The 27,683-nt window shown below is 39.5% G+C and overlaps 1 protein-coding gene across 1 annotated transcript in view; it reads right to left on the bottom strand.

Moving 5' to 3' along the window:
- Nucleotides 1–22,930, bottom strand: part of cntn6 (contactin 6) — a 57,207-nt gene extending 34,277 nt beyond the window's left edge. The window contains exons 1-11 of the mRNA XM_026168942.2: nt 22,446–22,930; nt 22,035–22,210; nt 18,647–18,742; nt 15,810–16,013; nt 15,563–15,665; nt 15,236–15,420; nt 12,257–12,399; nt 12,036–12,165; nt 11,553–11,706; nt 981–1,108; nt 246–418 (exon numbers count right to left, since the gene is read on the bottom strand). Of these exons, the coding sequence (XP_026024727.2) occupies nt 246–418; nt 981–1,108; nt 11,553–11,706; nt 12,036–12,165; nt 12,257–12,399; nt 15,236–15,420; nt 15,563–15,665; nt 15,810–16,013; nt 18,647–18,742; nt 22,035–22,210; nt 22,446–22,513 (1,560 nt within the window). The 5' untranslated portion in view covers nt 22,514–22,930. The remainder of the gene's footprint in view (nt 1–245; nt 419–980; nt 1,109–11,552; nt 11,707–12,035; nt 12,166–12,256; nt 12,400–15,235; nt 15,421–15,562; nt 15,666–15,809; nt 16,014–18,646; nt 18,743–22,034; nt 22,211–22,445) is intronic.
- Between the last annotated feature and the right edge of the window lie 4,753 nt (nt 22,931–27,683).

Below are 27,683 nucleotides of genomic sequence, written 5' to 3'. Positions count from 1 at the left end.
TTATGGACTGTGCTTTCTCTGGATGTATGTCTGGTACTCTGCCTCTCTTCATTAAAATGAGAGACTGTTCCTATCTTCAAAAGTCAGAAAACTTACAAATTCAGGGATCAAATAATTATTCCTTCCACTGTATGTTTGAAATTGATTTGGATTTTACTGGATCCACCATGTTTGTGACAGATACAGACGTGGTGTATTTTCATCAAACACAAAGCAAAAAAGCTAACCATCATATGTATACATACCCCTCCAATCATCTCAAAGTGCTCCTGTCTGTTGAAGTCGATAGCTTTGCCGTTGAAAAACCACTTGAAGATGGGGCTCAGGGACGAATCACTAGACACCTCACAGGGCAACACGATGCTCTGTCCCACGCTGGCATCCAAGCTCAAGGGTGGAACTATGATCTTTGTGGGCTCTTGGGGAGAAAAACACATTGACTTGTTACTATATGCAGCACGGTGTCGCTATCAGCCAAATGAATAAGGTAATGAAGCTTATTTTGCCCAGAATCACGAGACAGATTTTGGTCTAGCAGTGTAATTAAGCGACCTTAAATAACTTCACTTAAAAAGCAAAAGCTGCCCATAACTCAGTAATGAATAATTAAAGACGCTGCAATCACAGTGTCAACTAGAAAGAAATAAAATGACTTTTTCACTCTCGTTCTCCATAATAATCATCATTTAACAACCCCAAATCTGAAAATGCTACAGGAGCTCTTTTTAAATTAAATGAAAATATTCTTCACTCACAGCTATAGACGTCAGTGGTTTGCCCCACTCTGCTACATGAACAATAACTCAGAGCTGACAAAACCTCGGATGACTTATATGTCTGTCAGAGCGGCAGGAACATAAAACGGCTATATATTTCATTATCCATTTCATGCTTGAGCTACTATTTTTTTTCCCTCTAACAAAAGTTTAAACCCTCGGCTTAGAAGGTACACTAAAAAAAGAAAAAATGGAAAAGAATACCTTTTACCACCAGTGTCCCTGTGCTGCTGGAAGTACCAAAACGGTTTCTGGCCACACATGTGTACCTGCCTCCATCCGATTTGGAGATATTGGTGATACGAAGAGTTCCATCCTCCATGATGGTCCGTCTGAGGAGAGAAAGAACAAAACTGAAATAACCCACTTCTTTATGACTTCTTTAGTAATTAACTGAATGAACAATGATGTCAGGAATCAAAGGGACCAGCTCTGGCTGTGATAAGATTTCATTTCTCAAACCATTTGAACTTTCTCTCTTTTATCTTTCTCCATTTAATTCTTTTTGAATGAAGGCTTTAGAATCTATTCCAAAAATCTATTTGCACGCTTCAAAAGATAACAATTATCTTAGCTGAAGCAGAACAGATTTGCTGTAGGGTCAGCACAGTATTGACAGCACAATAGCTTAAATGCACATATTAATTGGACACACAACAGGCCACCGGGGCCGGGCGGGACAGTGATAGGGCGAGGGGAGCAGCGCTGTAGAGAGGGATCTTTACCTGCAGCCTTATCGCTCTACAACATGCGGCGATTATATCAACATGCTATAAGCCATTTCTGAAATGCAATAATATGGTGATATACAAGAATCACACCTTGAAAAAAGCATTAGGCTGGCAGTCTGATTAGAGAGCGAGACAAAAACATGAGTAAAACAACAGCTACACAGAGGAATGATGGCCTTGTTGTAAGAGCGAAACAGCTGGTGACTTACTTTTGTGAACTACATTTTCCTTTGATACAGGAGCTCTCTGTGGTCAATAAAGGTGGGGCTTCTTTTGGGGACTGTGATTGGGGAATTATTACATTTAAAAAAAAGAAAAACAGATATATATATATATTTAATATGTCATATAAAATCATATGTAGTACTGTGCAGATGCCTTGAACTGACCCCCATTTTATTTTTATTTCACCAGGAAAATTGGAACTAGATGCATGAATTATTGGCATAAGTGTAGGCATAGTACACTGAAATACAATATATAAGGCAAAAAGAGTTTGTTCAATTCTCATAAGGCTCAAAGTCAATATTTGGTATGAGACCTTTTATTATTTCACACAAGCTGAACTCTCTTAGGCAAGACTATTCCTTAAATAGTCTTCTGGAATAGCTCTCTGGGTTTCTTGAAGAACATTCAAAGTTTTTTAGACCTCTTTTTGTCCCATTTTCTGTCCCACACTGCTTCAGTAATGTCCAGGACAGGGCTCTGGACTTTTTGTGTTTTTACTGCATTGGCAGTGTGTTTGGGATCATTGCCAATTAAAGTTTTCAAGATCAAGAAATATTCAAGGACTATTCAAGACAAGGTGTCCAACACCGCTGGCTGAAATATGGCTCCAATCCATGACAGAGCCTCCACCATGTTGTACACATGGCTGTAGGCACTCACTGTTCTCTGTCTCTCTTCTGGCTTCCTCTGTTTGAACCAACAGGGCAGGGATAGGGCAGAAGGTAGAGTGGTGCCCCCATGATCAGAAGGTCGGGGTTTGAATCCACTGAACGGCTACCCTGAGGTACCCCTGAGCAAGGTACCGTCCCTACACACTGCTCCCCGGGTGCTGGATTGGTGGCTGCCCACTGCTTCACTGAGTGAATGGGTTAAATGCAGAGAGGACTTTCCCCATGTGGATCAATAAAGTATACATACATACACATACAACAATTTCAAATTTGGATTCCTCCCTCCACAAGACCTGTTACTGCTAATTTTGATGAACCTCAGCCTTTTTTCCCCATTTCTGTTGCTTAAAAATGGCTTCTTGACAGCCACTGAGAACGTTTCTCATGAGGCTTCAGCAAACATATATAGGTGAAGAGCCAAATGCATCTCTCAGATCCTGTGTCAGGATACTATAGATACTATTCACTTGCCACATCTTGTTCTTTCTCTTGTCCAGTTTCCACAAATCTTTACAAGTTACTTTGAAAAAGTAATTAATTACAGTTACTAGTTACTTCTTCAAAAAAGTAACTGAGTTAGTAACTGAGTTACAAGATTCTAAAAGTAATTAATTACTTGAAAAGCAACTATTTCATTACTTTAAAAAAACGTTTAACCCTCTGGGCTCCAGGGTATAATTGGCCATTTTTAACCACTTTTGATGTTTTCTCCACATTTCACCTTTAAAAACTATTTACTTTGCCTTGTTTGGTATCATCCTTTTCAGCACAACCACACGTGTCTGAATTTACAGTTATGTTTTCATTTTGACATACTGTATTAACACAATTGATCTAAAATCAGACAAAAACATAAAATCCGAGTAGAAAACGTTATAATTTTTGACAATCACAAACATGTTTATTGAATCATATTTCATAACTTTAAATGCAAATATAAATGGTCAATTTTAAAATCATATGCACAAATTTTGCAAACAACAAAGTTATTTGCGGCTATTTACCTTTTACCCTCTATTTTTATAACCATTTCAAACTATTTATATAACAATCAGGTGTTCTGCATTCAATATGTACATACTCGCTCTCTCTCTCTTTTTCTGCTGTCTCTCTCGCTCTCTCTCTCTCGCCGTCACTTCTAAAACTTGCCCCTCTTCCTAAACAACCAAATGTCATGTTGCCATATCATTTTTGATTGGTCGACATGGTGCATTTTTCCACCAACAGGAAAGAGCGTTTTTTTTGTTTTGTATTTTTTAAATTTTTTGCTCATAAGCAGAGAGTGCTCGCTGCACTGTCCTTAGATGTTAGACGAGACAAAACTATTGAGGAAAAAATGCCGCATATATATTGTTTATCATCTACATCATGGTTTTACGTGGCCTATCAACACAATTTAAAAACTGGTATATATCACCTTGTTGCTTTGTCATCGTGAAGTTGTCATGTGATTGGCTTACCGTGACTACTTTATTCTTCCTCAATCAAACAGCAGCACTCATGCCATTGTTTTGCCCCCTTAGCTCCAGGTGTTGTGCCAAAAAGTGATCGTGATTGCCGTCCGCCGGAGCGAGCGCAGCTGCTTAAAGCTCTAGCGCCCAGATTACTTACAGCTAGGGATGGGTATCGTTTAGGTTTTGTCCGATACCGGTGCCAAACTACGTACTTTTGAAACAGTGCTCGAACCGGTGCTTAAAGAATGGAGAGCACAAACTTTGTCCAAAAACCTCTTATGTTTTTATTTTTAGCAGTCTCCTTTTTTCTGCAAAATGATAAGAACCGTCCAGCCCCCCGCACGGGGCGATCCGTGCTAACTCACTAATGGAGATTTACCACGCCGGCAGTAGATGTGCTCGGTGTGAGGTCTTGCAGCGAGCTATCAAATACGGTGCATTTCTCGGCTTTTAAAAAAACACTATGCGTCGCCAGGTGTTTCATCAGATTTGAGGTGTTACCTCTTTTGCACAGTATCAACTTAACCTCTTAAGCCCCAAAGGGGTTTCTTAGTTTCCTGCTCGAAAATGCAATGCCCAAATTTTATTGATTATTTCTCTGCAATTACAAACTCTGTGCTTACAATCTTGGTATCAAAATAAAGCTAACACTTGTGAAATTTCATCAGAGGTGTAAATATTGAAGCAGATATTACTGTGTCAAAGTTACTGAAAACACAGAAACACAGAAAAAGTAAGTAGATTTTATCCTCGCCTATTTTTTTTTTTTTTAGCATATGCCTCAGTTCACATTTCATTACAGAAATTTAGTAACCAACATATAAACATCAACTGTGCAAAGATTTATGTTTGTAAAGTGAAACAGTGAAAAATTACAGCACTGTCAATACATGAATATCCAGACGTTGTACAAAAATGTCCAATTTTGGCACACAATTGGACACCATGCCAGTTGAACTTTTTAGGTATTTAAGAGCAGAAATAAATTAATTTTATTAAGATGCCTAAAAAAATTAAAAAAAAAAATACATTACTTTTCTGCTGTGCGCATGGAGCGCTTCGCCTTGGGCATTTTTCATCTGTAGCTCTGCTCTAAAAGAACGTACGTACCTGGGCCCGCCTACTATCCTTGGAAAGGTAAAATGATTGGCTAGAATCCAAAGTGTATGAACCAAAGCACCGAAATGTGCGCTACTTTTCGTTCTGGTTACTACTGTTTATGTCAGAACCAGTGCCATTACCGGTACTCATTCCTACTTACAGCTACTTCCCTGCGACTGATATAAGATACCGTAATCTGAACACAGCTTCAACCGTCTGTTAGTTGAAAAAAAGTAACGTGACAGCACCGCATTTTCTTGTTAGTAACGGTAACGGCGTTGCAACGATAGGAATAGTAATTAGTTAGATTACTCGTTACTGAAATAAGTAACGCTGTTAGTAACGCCGTTACTTGTAACCAACATTCTGGCCAATAGCTCTTTGGGAATCACCTTTTTGGTGAGAAACACAGTATTATGCCTGTCAGACTCAAGGAGCAAATGATGTGTTTGCAACAGCCTGCCAGTGACTAAGTGCCTAAATATACTGTTATTTAAAACTATCTCATGGCTAAGGTATCTGTCATGTGCAGACACAACACCGGTCAGTCTATGAGTAGGATGTCTTTTTTATGTTTGAGTGATTCATGGGCTAGTGTTACAAGTGGCCTGACCAAAAAAAAGATTATATCGGCATGATGAATTTTAGAGTCTGCAGGTATTTCTTCCCAAGAGCTGTCAAGGTAGGATAACCTGTATTTTGCCTGAAAGGGGAAATCGAGGCCAAATAAGCTCATTGCGCTAATTGCTTCAAGAGTGCGTAATAGCTGAAGATGATTCAGCTGAGTATATAAACATTTTTATCTGCTCGATCTTCTCTGCTCACTCGTGGGGGAAAGGCTCAGAAACATTTTAATAAGAAAATCAACCTTTAACGATAAAATGAGTGGATGAAAAAATAAATATTTTCAGGTTGTTCAGACTGACATTAATATACAACTTTGCTTATACTACTTTACGTTACGCCCTGGAATTTTATTTTGCCACCTCGGTTGATAACAGAGAAGTCGGAAATCACAGAAACACACGCATAAATGAGGCAGATAATGCTCTCCTGTTGTGACCTTTGGATTCAGTAAATCAAACAGAAATGCTGTGAGCAGCCAGCTCAAAAAAATCAAACAATTTCATATTGGCTTCCAAGAATAAATATGTATTTGCTCGGGCCAAGCTAAGACCCAGGGAGCATGTCTGACACAGGGTGCTTTGCGCTGATTTATTGACAAAAATATCAAACACTGAGTGATGGAGGCACACTGAGAACATGACCCGAGGAGCAATGAGCTGCAAAAACAAATAGAAACGTAAAGAACTATCTACTTTGTAGACAAACTGCGTTCCAAGCTGTGAATTTCTATTCTTGTTCAAATGTGCTGCCTGGGTAATTTTTCTCCCTTTCCTCAAGACTGGCCGATGGAAAATATGATAAATAATCAATCCCACTGGTCGCATGTTGAGGCAGGTCTGCAGAGCTAAGGAAAGCCTATGGAAATGTGGTTGTACATAATGATTGGAGCGGGAGCAGGGGGGAAAGAAAGAGGAAGCATGTGATAATCGACATGAAAATGAAATCTAAAAATATAGTCGCTCTGTGAAATAAACAGCACTTCGGTCAGATTTACTTTTTAGCATCTAGAATGTTCTTCTTGATAGAAACAGACAATTGGATACTCAAACCAGTGTACTTTGACTTTCAAATATCTCGCACTTTGTTTTTGATGTGGTATAATATAAAGGAAATGTATTAACAATCCATTGCTGGTTTCTTGGAATACTAATAATCCAAGGAGAATGGACAGCTCTTCTAAGATACACTGTTTTTGTGCCTTCAGGGCTGCAACAGCTTGTCACTGAAGAACTGCTGTTATGCCCTTGACAGGAGTTACTTGTAAGTATTGGCTTGTGGTTTGTACCTTACAGAGACCAGTCTATAACCTGAGGTGACAACGTTTGTACCTTAAACAGTACAAAAATGGACCATTAAAAAAAGGTGCAAAGCTGGTTCCAAGGGCACCCATTCATTTCTTTTCTATATTATTATTATTTGTAGTAGTGTTAGCAGTAGTAGTATCATAGGAGTGGACAAAGATCCTAGGAGAATTTGAACCCAGGACTTTCCAAAGGCAACACAAGACAGATACATACACAACGTATTGAATGCTTTTCCTGTTGTATTAAGAAGGAAATAGTGAAATGAGAAAAATAAAAGAGTAGATTTAATATCTTTCTATTTATAACCATAGGAATGTATAACTTGCATGTTTTTAATTTCTTATTTTATTTTCTAATTAAAATGTAAACATTAAAATGAGTGAACTGTGTCCATACTTTTTTTTTCTTCAAATCTACTGGCAGCTAGTTTAAGTATAAAATACTGTTTTCATGGAGAGAACTTATCTAAATGAATTCCTTTCAAACCTGTAAGGTTCATCGTAGGCAGTTTCATTCTGTAAAGAAAGCTGACGTACAGTGTGCCATGAATACTGCTACTGAACCTATTAAAGGCAATAAATTTACAATTTTCAGTTTTCCAATGAAGCCAAATGTAAGAAATTTATGCTACATTTTCCTCAATCAATTCAATCGATTACCAAATTTCACAGTTATTAAACTGAGAGAAACCAAGTGAGACTTCTACTGCCACAAAAATCAGTTCAACAATAAACATGTGCATTGGGTTAAGACTGTGAAAGGCCTCAACAAAGAGCATTTCAAATTGTTTTTTAATGGTTAAAGCCATCTTAAAGTTGATCCCGAGAAGTATTAAATTTGCGGTGGTGAGTTGTTAAGTTGTTGATGTAAGGTTATTTAGTATTAAAAAGCATGAGCCCACTAACTAAGGAAGAATATTTTGAAGCATGTATAAATGGGAATCCTACAGTCTTGTGCCTGTAGGTGGGGTCTTTGGGGTTAGCTTACAACCCACCAATTAAAATTTCCACAGATGAAGAGACCGCTTTTTGTGATGCCGTGTGCATGAGTGACGTTAGCAATAACAAGGACAATAATAAAAAAGGAAATGACCTTTCGAGAAAGCCCTCCACCTGTGAAGCTTTCACTTGTAGCACATATGTCATTTCTAGTGAAAAAGCAGGCAGAGCAGTCAGAATTCTCTGAAAATTCTAAAAGTCCTTGATTTAAAAGGGGAGAGGGAAAATGTAGGCTCTAGTTTTAAGCCAGGGACCATGTTTCCCCCCCCCCTCTGGGAAAAAGAACAATCTCGAGCTGCATGAATCACAGACACGTCTCACACTTTTGAAATACAACAAGTGCCCTTGTACCTATCACCATGCTGATTAAAACTCAACATCTTTATTTTTACATGACCAAAACTGTAAACTACAGGGTGAATAAAAAGTCTTATTACACTATGAGCGCTACTGCTGTAAAACCTTTTCAGCAACTGAAGGCAAATTATGCTGCATCCCTTTTAATCATAGCTGGTCTTTCAGAGATGGTGCCACACTTTGTAAAACCATCCATAATATATATTATAAGGGATCGTGGTGAAGCCCCTCATGGTATCAGCTGTTATGAAGAAAACTGTTTTAGCTCCATTCCACCCGCATATAAACCAAATGTCTTCTGATTGGCTGTTTTTCACAAGCAAAAGGTTTGAACTACAGGTGGGTGCTCTGTCCTCACAGACGGAGCTGTGTGCCCTACATGACCTTCTCAGAAATATTTCTAATATATATGATTGACATCACAGAGAGTAACGAGCACAGCTTGGGGGCAGAGCACTCATTGGTCTGTTGGAATTACACATACGATAACCTCATTATTTAATATTTTAGGCCTGTTTTAATATGAGCATCTTTCACTGTAAAAGTATAAAGATGACAGAAAGTAAGGAAAAGGATAACAGGTCTCCTTTAATAACACCTGTAATAGTAAAAAAATACAGAACAAAATCCAATGTATATCGACCTGTAAGACAATCTAAACAAACTAAACAAGCATGAAAAGTAGTCAGACTGCTAGAATGACAATGAGATCAAATCAGGGTTCAAAACTCGAACCAACAATAATCAAAAAGTTCAAATGCGAGAATAACAGTAAAAGCTAAACAGGAACCCAAACTCAAATAAATTTACAAAGAATTGCAAAAATTACCACAACACATAGGACCATGATACTAGAAGCTGGCTACTGAGATTTATTATATATTAGGGCTGCCACAAACGATTATTTTGATAGTCGACCAGTCACTGATTATTTTTGCGATTAGTCGACTAATCAGATCATGCATCCATTGGACATAAAACGTACAGCTTATTGCACCAACATGCATCTGCTCTTATATAACTATCATTAGCTTACAGCTGTAAGTGTTTCAGGTATGTGCTAACTAAAAATAAAGGCAAGATGATAGTTTATTAAATTTTAATGAAATCTGCAGGTTGTTTAAGTGAAGTTTAATAAACTCCTTGCTATCTATAATATAACGGGACACCGGAGTATATTCTTGAGCATCTCACACTTCTGATAATCAGTTGTCTGCTTGATGTTTATTCAACTGTGTAAAACTATAACTTTAATCTCAGCCAAACCGATTTACCCAGGAACAAATAAAATACTAAAAAAAGCCAAACAATAACATTTTTAAGTTATCTAAGTGACTTATATATCATGTTTAACCTGAGTAGCGAAAGGTTTGAAAATGATTTGCTGGGAGTCCGGTGTTCTCACCGGCTCTAGTGAGCCTTGCCCCCGGCTAGCTATCGAGCTAGTGGGTAACAGACGTCTCCGAAAACGTCGGAGCGCTTTTGCAAATATGTGGTGTCCTGATAAACTGAGCAGATATTTGAGGTTTACACAGCTACATTATATGTTAAACGTTTATTTTGTGACCCAGAAAGAATAATAAGAGTAACATTAAAACTAACTAGCTGCCGCCATTATTGACAACTGCGCTAGGCCGCGCTATGAATTCTGGGACACTGCTTCTTCTTCTTCGGGGTTTAACGGCAGCTGGCATCCTTGTACGTGCAGTGCTGCCATCTTCTGTTTCAGTCCGTTATTACACTCTTAAATCCTGCTACTTATCCCTGCATCTTTTGGGATCTTACAAAGCTTCAAACGACGCATGACTGTTAAATCAGTCGTCGACGATTTTGATAGTCGACGTAATCGTGACTAGTCGACTAATCGTGGCAGCCCTATTATATATTAATTTATTCATATTTATAAAGGATAAATGTTAAATCATACTATTTCTCCATACATTATTCTATTTGGTTAAACTGCCAACTTACTTCAATTTTCAAATATCATATTTCTTTTTTATAAAGGTAACAGCACTATAAACATTTTCCCTTTAATAAAAAGGCTGACTAACAGTTGGTAATGCAGCCTCATTGTGACATCAATACAGGAAAGCTTCTGTTCCTTTGATGGCCAATTTTAATGCATTATTACCAAATTTATGACCTCAGAGCTCCACGTTTAGAATACAATTAAAAATTCAACTTACTGCCAAACCTTTTGTTATTTCAAAGCCTCAATTGATGTTAAGGTGTTGTAAGCCACTGAAGCTGTGGTGGCTTTAGGAGGCAAGGCACTAACACAAAATTGAAGCCATTAAGTAATTATACAGTGTGAGACTGACAAGCCTTTTGGACGGTGTTTTACAGAAAAGACATGCTTTCAATTTCAAGTCGGATGATGTATGGGTATGCTGAACAATGGCTCAAAGACGGATAAACCAATGTGCCAATACTGCTTTTTATTCCCATCAAAAAAACAGAAGGATCCAAAATACTCCAATATTATGTGATTAAGATAATATCATATTGTCAACAGTGGGAGCTGCACTTAGGCGCAGCTCAAAAGTGTGTAAGGAAAGTGATTTTCAGTGATTGTTGACAACTGTTAAACTGCTGTGAAGTTTCCTGGGAAATAATTTGTCTGCCCTTATTGTAGCCTGTCTACCAGTTATCTAGCCATCACTACATGACCTTTCATGTCCCTTTCTTTGACACCCAGCGTTTAATGAAAGCAGACCTCATACTGTGCTTGAACTCTTGCTTGGTTCATCCTGTGTGGATTAGCTTCTGCTGAGGCTGGGTGCAACAGAAAACGGGTTCTTTTAGCTCACAGGTGTCGCCTCAGACCTTCAATCATGACACGGCGCGGCCTGTCATGTCGCCTGAGGTGGCGTTTCACTGAAAGATGGAGTCAGATTGTTTTTCTCTTTGGCTTTCACATGGAAAAAGTCCCAACAGGATCTCTGTTCTACTTTTTTTCCCCGGCTTTGAAGATCTGTAAAACTGCGGCGACACCGGACGCTTTGAAGTTTCAAACAGCTAAATCATAAAGTGCTCTCCTTCCTGTGCATTGCAAAACTGATAAGGCTCGGTGTCATGGCCTCCTTGGTACAGGCAGCAAACGGCAGCAGTGTCAGCAGAAAACCAACATCCATATCCGAGGGAATAAGGTGTCTATCTAAAAAAAAACACATTCTTTGACCAACGAGGAAGTTTTATGCAACACTGATTCCAAAGTCCCCTTGAGCCAAGGCATAAATAACAATCGGTACTGGAAATTAATGCCTTCAGTGGGTTGTGCAGCGGTGCTTATAATACCCTACCTCTCACTGTCCTTCAGGTGCATCCCCCCCTCTCTCCACCAGGAGATTGTGGCCCTGGGAGAAGCGTGGGGGCGACACTCTAACACCACCTCACCCCCCCTCTGGATCACCGTGGACTTCTTCACGGGGCGCCGGGTGAAGTCAGGCGGCGAGGCTGAGGAAGAGACCCGTGTTGATGCAGTTTGTCTCGCTTTGTCAAGGTGCAACAGCTGTGCATCAGCCAAAATGTCAAGAGCATCACCAGCAATTACGGAAATTATATGTCACCACCAGAGCTGGCTCATTGTAGGAAATAATTATGGAAATGAATGTGCAAGGCCGCGGCTCAGTGAGGTGCTAGTTTAGCTGGTTTCTACTTATTTATTCACTTTCAAATAGGGAGCATTTTAATTCCAGTGACAGCAAGATGTACAGACAGCATATCTTTGCCTTGCCTCTTGTTCAGTCCATTGTAAATGAAACAGGGCAAACACGACTGCTTACCTACAACCTTGAGCTCAGCACTGGCATACACAGATCCATGCTCATTCTCTGCCACACACTGATACATCCCAGAGTCTGACAGACTAATCTTGGGTATGGTCAGTCTGCCAGCTTCCAAATGGATCCTCTCCTGAACAATAAAAAAAATTGAAAGAAAATGTCAATTATCCTTTTTAATGATTTTGAAACATGCAGTACTCGTAGTCACTCACACATCTTACCTCTGCTTTTAGTGACTGACCATTCTTCAACCATCTGTACGTAGGCATAGGTTTGCCAATGGCTTTACATTCCCACTGCAGGTTAGCATCGATGGCCATATGGGCATCTTTCAGTGTCTGCACCCACTGTAGATGTTCAGCACCTGCAGAAAGACAAATGGTTATGAATATATCCTATGAATTCAAAAATTAATTGCATATATTCGTAAAAGTGTCGCTCTACAAAAATCATTCCCGATGTGACAAATATGGTAATTTCCCAGTGAAACTCAGGAATTAAGAGTAAGAGAGAAAGAGATTATTTTAAATGAAGAACTACTGCCAAACAACGTTTTTGGGAAGACAAAATCCAGTTTGATTACTCATTCTAAGTCATTCACGTGATTGTAGTGAAGGAGAAGGCATACTAGACCAGAGTTCACACTTCTGGTCTTTTCTGGTCTCTCCTAGGCAGGAATTAGTGACTTGACTTCATTAGTGACTTGACATGTTACTGCTGGCAACAGATAAGGAGTGGCAAGTAAAAGAAAAGGTAGTATTACCTAAGCTGTCTTTGGGTGATTGTAGACTTGACATGCTGCCACAGGTTTGGACCATTTGCAGAGGTTTTACTGTGCCTACTGACAGCTCTGCCATTACAGCATAATCGGTGAAAGATGACACCTCTGTACGAAGAGAGCAGCTCTCTCTGTCATATAGGACCTAATCTTTCTTATATTATATAGTGTATGGCACTGATTCTCTTTGCGAACCCACAGTAAAGAGTTTCAAGTTACGTACAACATGGCCAATCAGTGGAATCATTAATGTAACCAATCTGAAAAACCCAGAAAGAGATGAACTTCAAAAAGCACCCAAAGAGATTCGTAATAACTGTGCGAATGATTGTATACATTAGATTGTATAATCCAATTAGATATATAAGATGAGCTACATAGGGATAGGAAATTAATAAGAATTTGGTTCCTTTGTAGGTCGACTGGGAAATGGTCAACATTATTTAGCATGTGAATATGATCTTTCTTTGATTTCACGCTCATCTGTTTGGCTATTTGCATTAACACTTGTTGCCCATAAGTCCAAAATAATGATTTTATTGATTGATTTATATAAATATAAAACAATACTATTCTAACCGATACCAGAATAGGTATACCTACAGCAAGCGTGTGTTTTTATAATATACTTGAAGATTTGATAATTATGAACTGATCACTGCTTAGTTTAATTTGATTTGTGTCTCTCAGTCTGGTTGGGATTTAGTACTAACACTACTTAGTAAGGGTTAGGCACTAAATTGCACATTGGTTTTCAGAAAAGATTGTGGTTTAGTTTACGATATCTGTATTTACTACATTAACCCAGCACATTAAAAATGGCTCTTTAGCAGCATGTTTAAATATAATTCATTTACATTTGTAATGGGATGGAAACTTCTTTGTGCTGTTGCCATAACCTTGTGTATCTCTGAGACAGGTAATACCAGTATTTGGCATCATAGGCGTGAACCAGCTGTTCATGCAGGGCTTGTCTGAGCTTCAAGTCATACTTTCAGCGTCAGATGTGCAGTATTTAGTTACTAACTTTAAGAAGCTCTTGCTCACTACTACTGTTAGATTATTCTGTTATTATATGTTACCTTATATATGTAATCAAAGTAGTTGAATTAGAATACTGCTGTAGATCACATTATACCCTTTAATATAGAGTGTGTGAGCTGTATGTAGTTTAGTTCTCGTTATACTTTTGAGTTAACAGAACATATTCACATATTAGTTCATTAGATAAATGTGCATCACTCTGTATCCTTGATCTGCTGGGAATGTGTTACACTGTTTTCTTGACATGCTTAATTGTTGAATCACGAAGAGAAGGTTGTAAGCAGGAGACTCTGTGTCTAAAGACAGGGGAGATAGACAGACCACATTCCACACCCCCACCTTACAGAAAGCAGAGAAACAACTGCCGAGGTCATAACTTAGGCGCTGTAACAGAGAAAGAATGTGATGTTTTGGCTTTTACGACTAGCTGGGGGCCACTAGAGAGTATAAAAAGCTGAGCAACCCGTCACCATTTTGAGACATGCTGTCGAACCTCTGCAAGCATCTCTCCCGTCCGGACGTTGTAATGCTCTGACTGTTGAATTGTATGGAAATAAATGATTGTTGATTGAGCATAAATACACCGAGTATTGTCCTTCCTTCAGCCCAAAGATTCAAAGAATTGGGAGATTTCAACACTACTTTTAAGTACTGGTTAAAAACTTCCTTCTTTACACTTAACTTTAAGCTCTAGTTAGTTCTACTTTTGACCCTCAGATTTCTTTTAAATTAAAAAAAAAAAAACTCCATTGAATTTGTTCTTTTTATGTTTTAATGTGACACTGTTTCAATGCCATCTCCATCTCCTTTTGAATTCACTGTGAAGCACCTTGAATTGCATTCATGTGAAATGTGTTGCATAAACAAACCTGCCCGGCGTTACTGCTGCTTTGTGTCAACAGCCATTCACGGCTTAATCTTTAGCACTACTGATGTCATAACCAGACACCTCAGAATCCACGCTGCATGTACACAAGGTCTGCATAAAACAAAGGATCCTGAATCTAGTTCAGACACTGATATCCATCTTTCCTACTTTCTTATCTGCACACATGGCAGACAGGAGCAGGCGAGACACTGACTCCTCTCTCTGATTCAGAGATGGTAAATTTGTCCTGAGATACTGGAAATCATATTTTCTAATTTGAAAATATTTATTGCACTGCATTTACACTCCAACAATAAGGACATATGACTTCAAATTATCATGCTTATTATCCTTCCATTAGAACAAATATTAGAAAAAATAATGCTTGAATAAAGGGCTGTTTTCCAATAATTATAGCTCTGACTAAAGGTCTAAATATTACTGAAAAAGAAAAAAAGGGTTATTAGTAGACTCCGATAAGCACGAAGCAAAATGTTCTTTCTTACTTACTGTGGAATATAAGTTGCCCTCTGGCAACATTTCGTCCTCTGCTGTTTTCGGCTACACACTCGTACACGCCGGCATCCTCTGGGCGAAAATATGGAATTTCCAGAACCCCGCTGGAGTGGTTGATTTTAATCTTGCCAGGGAGTGGATTTCCATCAGCTCTTCTCCATGAGATGGAAGGCACAGGGCTGCGGAGGTCAAACACAAAGAGGTCACGCAGGCCACATTCTCCTGCTCCACCATGACCGGAAAGATTGCTGCTGCCGTGTTTGATAGTAATTGAGGACGCTGCTCTGCAAATACTCCAGTGGACTGTGTTGTGCCACTTACTTTCCTAAGGCAAAGCATTCCAGTTTCACTGACGATCCTTTGGAGACATGAAGGGTGTCAGGAAACTGAACCTCGATCTTTGGCTCGTATTCGCCCATCACCACTGCACAAGGAATAAATGGAAAATCATATCATTTAAAACACAAAAGAAGGGCAAGAGCTGTGGCGCAGGTGACAACTAGTTCACTCAAGTGATTTATCTCATAGACTGATAACCACAAGGCAGACTGGTGATGGTGATGCTCACCGTCCCTCCGTACCACCACTGGGGTTGGAGAGCTGAACACTGTTGAGTTGGTCATCATGTTTCTCACTGCGCATGTGTAGTTCCCCGCATCCGATGCTTCAACTTTGGCTATGTACAAATTTCCCGTCTTCTGAGAAATGAAACGACGAGCATCCTGCTGCAGGAAGCTGCGCTGTCCATTGAAAACCCATGAATATTTGATCTCTGGAATAATGGGAACAGGACATGAAATGCAGATAGTGAGGCACAAAAGAAATAAACTTTCCAGTCACATTTACAAAATTCCCAGAACAGCAAGACCATTAATGCCTAACACATACAAAGATAATTTAAGGACAAAAGTACAGGCCCACCCACACATTACACTTACAGTATGGGAGCTGCTCGGCCATGGACACCCACGCTACAAAGTTTTGGTGCTGATATTAATGCCAGAGGAGATTTGGAGTTCTGCACTTATTGAGTCATCATGGGATTGACCACTTTTAAGGACAATAATAATTAATTATTAAAAGGTGTGGACCGACACGTTCACTCTATGTAGTTTATCAGGAAATGAGAAATATATTTTATTTATCTGTTGAACAATACAAGATGACTTCAAAGCACAAAAGAGTTCAAAGTGTTTTTAGTTAAGCCAAGTTAAGATCAGCTGACCTTCTGCTCGGATGTTGACGCACAAACTTATGGTTGAGCATTTTTATAGTATACATGGTGAATTCAACTCCAACAACAATAAGTCATCAAGAATGTTCTTTTTGAGAAAAAAATAGGACCTTTTTGGACATTTTTAATTAAATTTAATAAATAATTGAGCCATTTTTCTTCCTTTATTATCATAAATTTGGGCGTTTATTTTGAGTCACTCCCCCAAACAACAAATCTGCAGCTGACTCCAGCGCCCACCTGACTATTTTTCTGCTTTTTAACTGAAAGTTTACATTTGTGTGTTATTTTCTAAAGCTTTGTGCCTTCACTAGGCTTGAAGCGACATGGGACTGGGTGCTGCGGAAAGGTTAGGTAACATGGGAAGCACTGAGAGATGGGCTAAGGTTGCGCTGACACATACAGCAAAAGAATAGCCTCTCTGTTTTGACTCGGATCATTGAGTTGCTCAGCGAGGCTGTCATCACAGGGGACTCCAGCAGAAGAATGCAGGTTTGATAAAAGTTGAACCCAGCACTGGGACTTTTTTTTCGGCGATATTGGTCAAGCCTCTAGCTATCAAAAATGTACAGAGTTGGTTAGAGTTCTATGTTATGTGTTATAAAAACACTGGAGGATCATATTTTATTCATTTTTTCATTTTTTGATTTGAACTCAGAGTTTTGGGTTATTTTGGATGGCGTCATTGTTCCTGCCTTATCTGTTGAGCATGTGGAATATGGCAACAACACTTATGGTTATTAGTCTCTAACTTTATTAAAAATTATTTTACACTTCTGAAACAAATAAAAAACAAACAAAGAAAGGACTGATAAACAGGCCAATGTATGAGTGCAAAGCGCAAAGAAAAGCGAAAGAGAGCTAAGAAGAGTGAGAAGCGTCTGCAGGGAATGCTGAATGAACTTTGCTATTAGTGCAGCCCGCCCGTATCAGACACATGACATTCTGCAGGCAGCCCTTTTGACTGGGCAGATGGGGAAAAAAAAAGAAAGGAAAAAAAAAGTCCCACTTGCTTTCCTTCAGGGAAAGCTGTGAATTAAAATCATTACAAGGGAAGTCAGGGCAGTAACTGACAGACCTTTCATGATTAGGGACTATCAGAGAGTGGGTCTGTTGAAGAGCTGCAGTCTCACAGCAACAGAGGACTTGCAGGCACATAATCTCATGTCCTCTGACAGAGTTTAACTCACAGAGCAGCTCCTTTTAGGCCACTTACCTATTGATTGCTCTGAAAAGCTTCAAATGTCTCCTTTTTTAATAAGGTGCATCAGTGTATTCCTCAAGTGGTGCATCAACAAGTATTAAAGAAGTATTTAACATTATCTAAAGGTGGAGGGGAAAAAACACTTTTTTGTTCCATTTTAAAAACACCTCCAGCTACTGTGGCGTTATCACATCGTACAAATCCCATCAAATGTTTCACTATGCTTCATTTAAGAGGAAAAATAAAGAAATTGAGGGTTTTTTTGTTGTTGTTTTTTTTAAACGGGAAGGGAGGGAATGCTGGAGGGCAAATTGCTAAAGTGTGGATTCCCACGTGGCAGCAGGATTCAGTTGGAAACAGAGAGCGGAGAAAGGCTGGTATGCTGGCGTGAAATTGTGCTGGTGGGCATCGAATGGCTGCAGGAGTGTGGACCACTTTGAGGGTCTGCTAATCAGTAGCACACAGACACATGAGCCGACTCACTGCTGTGCCGCGGGATAAACGCTCCCGCGGCCGCACCAGCCACCGGCAGCCTTTATTACCCAACAGATAACCTGCCCACATCCAGGAAAAAAAGGAAAAAAAATGACAGTCGGGGAAGTGGAGCACTGGAGACTTTATAGATGACAGCATGGTCACAGATCATATGGGCAAGAAAAGTGAGCTCAAGGTTAAGAAGTATGAGGCTATGAACTATAGATGAAGGCATGGGTCTGGGCAGGTAGAGCTGCGGCTGATCATAAAAAGTTCCCTGTCTGACAGATAAGGAGAAGTGAGTGGAAAACAGTATGTCACGGTTCTGAGGGAAGAGCTGCAGAAAGAGAAAGTGGGAAGACATAAAAACAAAGAAGACGCTGCAGTGTTACAGCGAGATAATAAGCAGCAGAGTAAGGGAACAATAAAGATTGCTGAGGCAAGCAGGAGTGTGAAAGCACAGCAGACAAAGAGTCAGGAAGGTGCGCTGTACCTCCGTAATGGGGCGGGGGTCCGCAGAGCAGAACCACGGCCTGACCCTCTCTCACCGACACCGTGTTCCTCGTCTTGCTGCTGAAGTTCTGCAGAACTGTTGAGCGCAAAACACATCAATAACTTTTCAGGGTCTGACAGCTGTAATAACTTTAATTTTACGTGCGGGCGACATCCGAGGGAAGGGCGTTTTAATCCTGCACAACATTTCCCAGTTTGTTCATATCGCTCACAAGTCAAACCCAACAGCCCCCTGTTCATATCACGGCATGCGCTAGAGACCAGGCAGAGGGTACACCAAAATGCTCCTCTCCAATCACGCGTTAGAGATTACTTTCACCTTTAATTAAATGCTGCTGTGCTGCGTGAGACAATAAGCAGTGGGGAGACATATCAATTCCAGCGTCAGAGAAATACCATCAAATCCCGGGAGGGGAGCAAGCAAATATCAGCGGTTGTCAAACCAGAAATCAACTGATTAAAAGTCCTTCCAAATCAAGACGTGCAGGCTTCATTCCTTCATGCATTGCATCAGAGCTGCAGACTAGTGTGCAGCGGTAACACACTTACTGTAACTGCTGTCATCCGTGTAACACTACTTTTTGTTTTTTTGTTGCATTTACTTTTGACAAGTGATTTTTTTTCCAGGTTTAAAAAACAACAGAAAAAATTGATGCTGTGCATTAATTAGGTTTTAAAAACCACTAAAGAAGGCAAACAAGAAATGCACTGTTTGACCAAAACAGGACATGTTAGACAAAAACAAGACTGGCAATCTCAGTAGCTAAACAAGTAAACAGCTCTTTTTCTGGCAATACTTTACCCTATCCAGTGGAAATATAGTAAGGCCACCAAGTTGTTTATTTTTTGCTTGCTTCTTTTATGCTCAGTCACACTACAGAAAAAAACGATGGCAAAAATCAGTGCTTGCCTGGTGATTTTTCTGCATGTAGCTGCAGCAACCAACTGGTCAACCAGAAGTTGAGCTTACAACACCCTCAACCTCTGGACAATCACTTTCAATCACAAGGGGACACAGGTTGCATGGTGTAAGGCAGCCTGGCTTCTAACAATCACGGTCCGACTGCAGTGAAACAGAGTCAGTCTGCGCTGATGAGCGCAACTCGTCTGCATCTCTTTGCAGTTGAATCAACTCAGTTAATTACCAACAGGCTTTAACAGCAAGGTTTTCGAGCAGCTATGCAGTCCTGTAGCAACTACATCACTATTTGTTTCTAATATAAGAGGTAAGAGTTGCCATAAATCTGCTTGTGGCGTGGTCACCAAACACAGTTTTAATTAGTGAGTATGAGCCGCCTTCATCCAGTACTTTTGTTAAGCTTCTTTGGGCATGTCTTACCTCTACAACAAAGAGAAATTCACACCCCACAATGTGGCGGGGCGTGGTCTGGACATAACTGCAGCTGCCGTGCAGGTGCGTGCACCTTCCCAGCACGGCATCAGCAATCATGTCCCGTCTTAAAATCTGTACTGGTTCCTGTTTTGAGTGTTGTTGTTGGAGTGTTCGGCTGAGCTAGGAAACTGCAGCCTTGTGTGTCTGTGAACAGCAATCGAGTGTGTAAATAAAAGTTAATGCTGAAAAGCATGTATGTGTCGTCAGGTCTGCCGTGGGTCCTTTATAGGGCTGGGCTATATCATACCGTTCACAGTAATACCGGTGTAATGTTGGGCAACGATAGGAAAATGAAATATCGCGATAGAATATGGGTAAAATGCGCATGCGCAGTGCCTTTGTTTACATACGCACATGGCGGCGACGCAGAATGAGAAGAGCGAAAGCGGATCGTTGAATGAAACGGATGAACCAGAATTGGTTTGTAAAAATGCTGCAACTTCAGTGGTGGTTTAGCTTTCGTCCGTCAGATACACAACAAAGCACTATTTTTTGTAGCGCATGCTAGCGGGCCGTCGTTATTACCGTGTTGTTTGGAAAATACGGCACACTTAAAATCAATCCTTTGATTTTTCTGAAAATCAACAGTGCCCCTTATAATCCCGTGTGCCTTATGTATGAATTCTGGTTGTTTTTACTGACCTCGAAACGATTTTATTTAGACGGCACTTGAAAATCTGTCAAATGTTTCAGTACAACTTTGCTAAGCTACGAACCCACCGCTTGATGGATTATCGGAGCATTACGGCTATATTAGGCAGGAGCCTCGCGGAGTGATACGTATGGTGCTTCAACATAATATTACCGTACTGTGTGTGTATAACCTCTTTTTAAGTTTTGTGGATATTATACATGGTTATGCTGAGGATACGTCGGCCAATTTCCACTGGAAATGCCTTTTGGTTAAACTGTCAGCGAGGAATTTGCATTTGCACTGTTAAATTTTTATATAACTTTAATGCACATAAAAAACAGCTGCTTGTTTAAGTGAAAATACATTGATGTTTTGTTTTGTTTTTTTGCACTAATAAAGTTCAGGAGTTGTAAAGTATTTTGTCTAGTGTCAATTATATCGTCAATTATATCGTTATCGCAAATTTTCAAATGTATATCGTGATAAATATTTTTGGTCATATCGCCCTGCTCTGGTTCTTTACACACAGTTTTTATCAGTGATTAATTATTAAAAAACAACTTTGCAAACAAAGGCCAGAACAGTTACATCAGAAAACTTGAATTTGTTAACTTCACAGCTAATTCTTTTTTAATCTGACTCCGTTTCATTGGTCGTCCACGCTGGACCTGCAGAGGCTACACACCTTGTTAGCAGTGCACCACAACAGTTGGCTTATGGCCATACTTAGAAGTTGGCAGATTAAACATGATGAACTTCTCATCAGAGAAGCTTCTGTGGGTCTGAAATAGCTGTTTAATGACCACAAAGCTTACAATATGCTATATTGATAATATTGTACTGGATGTAAATATGTTTTATATGGAACACTTAGAGGGACATCACAACTATCATCTAACAAATTTACTAGCAAAGCATTAAGAGTAACACGAGTATAAAAACTGGGATCAGATTTCAATATTTCTGAATATCTTACCATTCAAATAAGGAAAAACAGCCAAAAACAACCATTATCTCTGTCCAGTATCATGTTCTTGCCCAGAACAGAATACAGAATACTTCTGGGGTTTGGACACCTGGCCTGACGAATAAAATATTGTGTTCTGGGATTTTTCACCATCTCCTGACATTTTAAAGACCAAATAAATCAAATGATTAACCAGGGAAATTATAATAGAGATAAATGGAATTAATCATCGGTCGCAGCCCCACTCTAACTGTTTTGCATTCCGTTGAGTCACACATAATATCACACCGAGTCAAAGTGGGGTGGGAGAGTGGGATTTTTTTTCACTGCTGTTACAGTATATGCATATTTTAAAAAAAGAAGAATCAACTCACATGCAAACTGGACTTTTGCCTCCCTGCTGACAACAGTCCCGAATGTGTTGGTGGCAATGCACTGATACACTCCCCCGTGATTGATGACATGAGGGTTACTGATCAGCAGGTTCCCCTCTACAAGGCTGTAGTTTAGATCTGAGTCCGTGTTTATGTCTCTTCCATCTACCTTCCACCTGCACAGACAGACTGATGAAGACTGAAGCATTGGCACCATCAATGAAAAGTGATGCTGGCCAAGAACATGTAGCTTTCCTGCTTTTCCAGAAAGCATCGCACAAGGAGACCAACGACTAAACACAAATACTTGTAGTGAACGACTGCATTAAAATATAAATGGGTTCTGTAAATTTGATCCCACACGCTGTAGTCTCACTTTGTAGATAAACAAAAAGCTGTCAAACCACTCACCTATAACGCGGAGGTGGGTTCCCTTTTGCTTTGCAGTTAATAAACACCTGCTTATCATCAGTGCTCATTGGGAAAATACTGTCGCTAGGTTCCTGGGTGAAGACGGGACCATGGCGTGTATTCTCTGCAGAGAGAGAAAAAAAACAAGAAAAGTACAATGGGGAAAAAAAAAGCACTCATTGCTCAGAAAACTGTGTGTGAACTTAACACCTATTATAATTAGCTGCCAACATGGCTCCTTGAGCAGATCCTGCATTTAATAAACGCTCTCGTGCACATGTCACGAGGCAGATAATACATTATGATGAAAGAGCAATTAACCAAAGATAACCCTCAAGCATTTTGGCTAACTGACTGAGTTTTTCTTCCTCCTCTCCCGTCCTCATTCTTACACATCCACATACACAGTTATGATCGCAAATCTGTGCAGCACATAAATACATTTGAGTAACACATGGCTGAAATGTTACTACTACCATTACTACTACTACTACTAATAATAAGAAGAAGAACAAGAAGAAACAAAATGCATCATCATTAGTAATCATATCATTGGTCAACATGTTTTCAGTGTATACAGGTATATATGATATGTATTTCACTGGTGCTACTTCTATGTGTCACAATGCTTTCAACAGTGTACTGTGAAAGGAAATAAAATTTATCGAGGCGTATTTTCATATGCTTTAAAAAACATGTTACTTTACCTCGCAGCTGTACAGATTTCCTTTCCTTTTGATTTGAAATTTGATCCTTGAAACATTCCAATTTGTTCTGATTTCATGAAAATTGGATGAATAGTTTAGTGCCGAAAATTTAGCCGACAAAATGTATTTTAGTCATTTCTGGTCTCAAGCTGACAAAGTAGCATATCATAAAAATCAGAGTCAAACAACAATTTTAAGCATCTTTTTCAGTTTAAGTGGCAGAAACTGGTACACCACCTGGAAATCACTGGCTAGCTGGCTTCCTCCTAATGATATCACACACACTGTAAAAGATGGCAAACATTTCCCAAGCACAGCTGAAACTATGACTTCTGGCAAAGCAGCTTCTACTATTGAATCAATAGTCCAAATATAAAAGAGTGTTGAGCTTGTGATTATTGCAAACATTTCTAACATGTTTTTGCTCCGTCTTTGGGGGCCGTTGAGTGCAGATTGATGGGAAAACATTTTTTATTAAAATGCCAAAAGACAACAAATACATGAAAGTACAGAAAAGCAAAACACAGAATCCAGTTTAAGCTGAATTACATGTCGAGAATAATTAGAAAGATGGACAAGTAACCCAGCTGGCTAATTGAATTATGTTTTATTTCATCTTTGCTTTAATGCAAGCAGGATGACTTGGTTAAGATGTTTACACGAGAGCCGCAGTAATCAAAGTAGTGCCCCATTCTGCTTATAATCTAATTAGACGAGCGCATGCAAAGCTGTATACATGTTGTTTGAGCATGCATGTCTGCTCCGTGAAGCTTGTTGTTTTGGTTTCCTCCAGCCAAACTATCAATACACAGGAGTAATTAACTGATATTGCACTAATTAGTCCCGTGAAATCTATCGTTTCTTTAGCAGATGCACGGCCACACTGTGGCACTCGCCCTCCCTCTCCACCGACCACGTGTGTCATATGCCCAAGCTGCACAGCAGCGCTGCTCCGGGGGGGAAAAAATTGTCCATTTGTCTTCTGGTGCACTTGAAAGGATGAGGTGCTTTTCTTTTATAATACAGTCTTTAACCTTGACTAGGACAAAACGCGCTCCCTCCCACACCATCATCACCATCATCCTAATGAGAGTGGGAGTCTTTGCCTCTGGTAAGGGCCTTGTTTCCCCAACCTCTGAGGGAGGTGCTTCATTTTTTTACCCTGTTTGCGGTGTCCTTTAAATTAAACAAATTAATGAACCTTTAACAGCGGGGCTATTTCACCTGGGAAACGATTGGGTTGGTTTGAGTTTGTGCTCGCGAACAGACCTGCCCTGAGAACACGCCAACTGGACCACCAGCACAGATGAACACACACATACAAATTAACCTTAATTAGATTTCCTGGGAATGCAAGTGAATGTGCGCTCCGTAGTGAGCGCACATTCACTTGCATGTATGTAGAGTATAGCGTGTAATGACATGTGCATAACCCTCTATTCTCTGCTCTGTGACTGCAGACTACATTATGCGCCTCGGTGAAAATGCTGACTTGAGTCGAGGCTCTAAATCAATGGGAATGCAAGCATAAATAACAATACAATAGACCCCACTCCATATGCTGTATAAATTTAAATGTATTCCTTGATGCCTTGTAAACGGTTGGCTTGAGTTGAGCATACAGTATATTCTTCAAATGTGACTGTCAACACTAAATCTCTACGCTGCGCAGGTTGCCATGTTCAGAGCTCTTAGCGAGATTTTAATGCCTTAGCTGTAACTCATGCAGGTATTAGGAAAATAAAGTCTAACGCTCATCTGCTTTACTCAAAGAGCATCTCAGCACACTGCGAACCTGTGCTGCTGGGGAAGAGGCACAGAATAATTGAGTGTTGAGGAAAGAGTTAGTATGGATTTTTACAGTGCTCTGCCACAATTCATGGAAGTGGCAGCAGCTGGACATAAAGCAAGAAAATTGCATAATAAAACAGCGAGGCATAAAAAGACAAGAGACAGTGAGTCCCACACCGGATGCGAGTCTCTTTTCAAATGTTGGTCTTAACAATGATTCACATCATGAGTCTGAGGTGCTCTGAAAGGAAAATATGAACTCTGATTGTGGCTTAGCGCTATTATCAAAATTTCAATAAATTGATGCACAAAAGTTTTACCATTTCCTACTAAACACTGATTTTAATGAACAAATTGGATCAAATTGGTAGATTTTACCCACAAGCAAAACTAATAGAGTGATTTTTGAGGTCTCTATCTTTCGGTTTGATGTGCAATAGTAACATAAACACGCATTAAGAAAAGGGAAGCCCTTCCTTGCTCAAGATCCACTGTATTCATATTAGGTGTGTGTTATAAAAACGCGACTTCAATTGGCATCTCACCAGCAAGGCACTCTTTGAGTGACAGAAGGATTAACAGTTCCCATGGCAACAACATCTTCATTTTCCAAGGTCAAAGATTCTCCTTCTTCCCATTCAGTTGCCAGAGAGTGCAGAATATTTCCTGGGCAAACGCTCCTCCGTTTGGCTCTGAAAGAGATGGGAGGTAAATGTGTTGCTGTGAAGATGAGGAGATGCAGTCCACATCGAGCCTGCTAGGGAAGAGAAAAAAATAATAAAAAGATGGAACTTGTGGAAAACCAGTGAGCCATTAATAATTCATTCAACCAAATAAGCAGAGCCAAAATCCCATGCCGAAAGGCCAGCTAGCAGTCGATGGGGGAGCTGATATTTGGTGTACACACTGCTACACTATCTCCAAGAGAAAGTCAAGCAGAAAAAAACCCCAAACTGTACAATATGTGTGGTAAGTTTATCACACTGATGAATGGAAACAGATATATTATTGGAGAAAAGCTTCAAACTTTTGACATTAACTTAGAATTAATAAGCAAAATTTTAATTGTTTGGGACTCTGTCGAGTCGGATTATGTGTAATAAAGAGGTAATAACACATAATGCTGCTTTTGAGTAGCTCTATTGTTCAACATATTGTATCTAGACATAACACCTGCCCTGTTTTTAAAATGATCAGTGGCTCAAATATGTAAGAGTCACACAGAAATATCAGCTGATTTTTGCAGCTCCAAGGAGCATTTTAGTTTATTACTATTTAGCTCCCACAACCTATTTTGTCACACGTACCTTATTCATTAGTGGCTTCTTGCAAACACAAGAGGAAGGAGTTTTCAGGTAGCAGCTATAGCGGGGGCACAAGCATTTTAGAGTTGATTAGCTAAATATTTACCTCAGGAGACGGTGGTCTTGAATTTGTCAAATGAAGCGAACTTGTAATGAATGCTAATGTTGCTTCATATGTAATTAGGCATGTGTTTGCTTACAAGTTAAACATAACAACTAAATGTTAATAATATGCCAGTTTTGTGTTTACAGCTTGTTTTTCCTTGCAATGTAAATGTGTGGACAGGGTAGACTAATGATTTAAAGCTGTGTAAACAGAGCGTGACATCTTTGTGACATGCTATTAGCGCCTGTGTTGAAAGAAAAAGGAAAGATATAGTATAACTGCTATAAGGGTACATGAGTTTATGCTATTTTGTTGCATTATTGCCTTTAGTTTAGTTTTACACACTTTATATATATTTGAAAAGAGTTTTGTACATGTGTGAAGCTTCTACGGTTTTAAAAGTCGCAGTCTTTTTCTTTTATTTCATTTTATTCTATATTATATTTGGACAAAAGACGTGAAAGCTTCAGTGCTTCAGTCAAAAAGTAGTGCTTTGGGGTCATGTGACTAAAACAGTAAGGACAATGCTGTCATGCATATAGGCTACTTTTCTTACATTTGAAACAAACACATAATATTCTTTTAAATACTGAAAACAGGGGAATGAATTCTTCTCTGATTTATAGAACAAATTTATAGATTGGCAGATTTATAGATCAAATATTCAGAGTGAACATCTGTGCAAACTATGTGCTTGGAAAGAGTTGGTCATGTTGAGTCTTAGCCTGTGTGTGACCACAGTACGTGTTTACATCTGACTGAGTTATGACTTGGAAATGAAGTTCAACCACTGATGCAAATTGTGACACTCGGTTACCGAGCTTCTTAAAGTATTTGTCTGCATGAGCTGTGTGTTACACATGGCTGTGTTGATAATGATTTAAATCAGCAGGTCAGACTAAAACAACAAACGTGATGTTTTGGATCACTGTCAGGAGGCTGCCTGTTCAACTTGCTAACTATATTTGACTCTCCGTTCATGGAAAGCAAAGCAGAATCCACAAAGCTGACACAGCATTTACACAACATGTACCTAAAAATGTACCAAATCGAACTCTGACCCCAAACATTATTAGACCGCCTGCCATATGATAAGAGATACGGATGTGTTGACCCCCCAAGATTTATTAAGTACATGTTTACCACACATTTTGCCTTCAAGAAAGTTTTACATTGTACTGACTAACGGTTAACACACTGTTTAACTTATAAAAGCTTAACTTGTATGTAAAAAACAAAACTCAATTAAAAAGAGTCAGAAAACCTGCCGAGTTCTTTTTTCCAGGTATAAGTATTTGCTCATTTTGTACTCTGCAGTAAAGAATGGCCC

Source organism: Astatotilapia calliptera, chromosome 5, assembly GCF_964374335.1.
Source record: "Astatotilapia calliptera chromosome 5, fAstCal68.1, whole genome shotgun sequence".
In the NCBI taxonomy this organism is placed as follows: Eukaryota; Metazoa; Chordata; class Actinopteri; order Cichliformes; family Cichlidae; genus Astatotilapia; species Astatotilapia calliptera.
The sequence above is the reverse complement of the archived record's forward strand: the minus strand, read 5'-3'. Positions and strand labels throughout refer to the sequence as shown.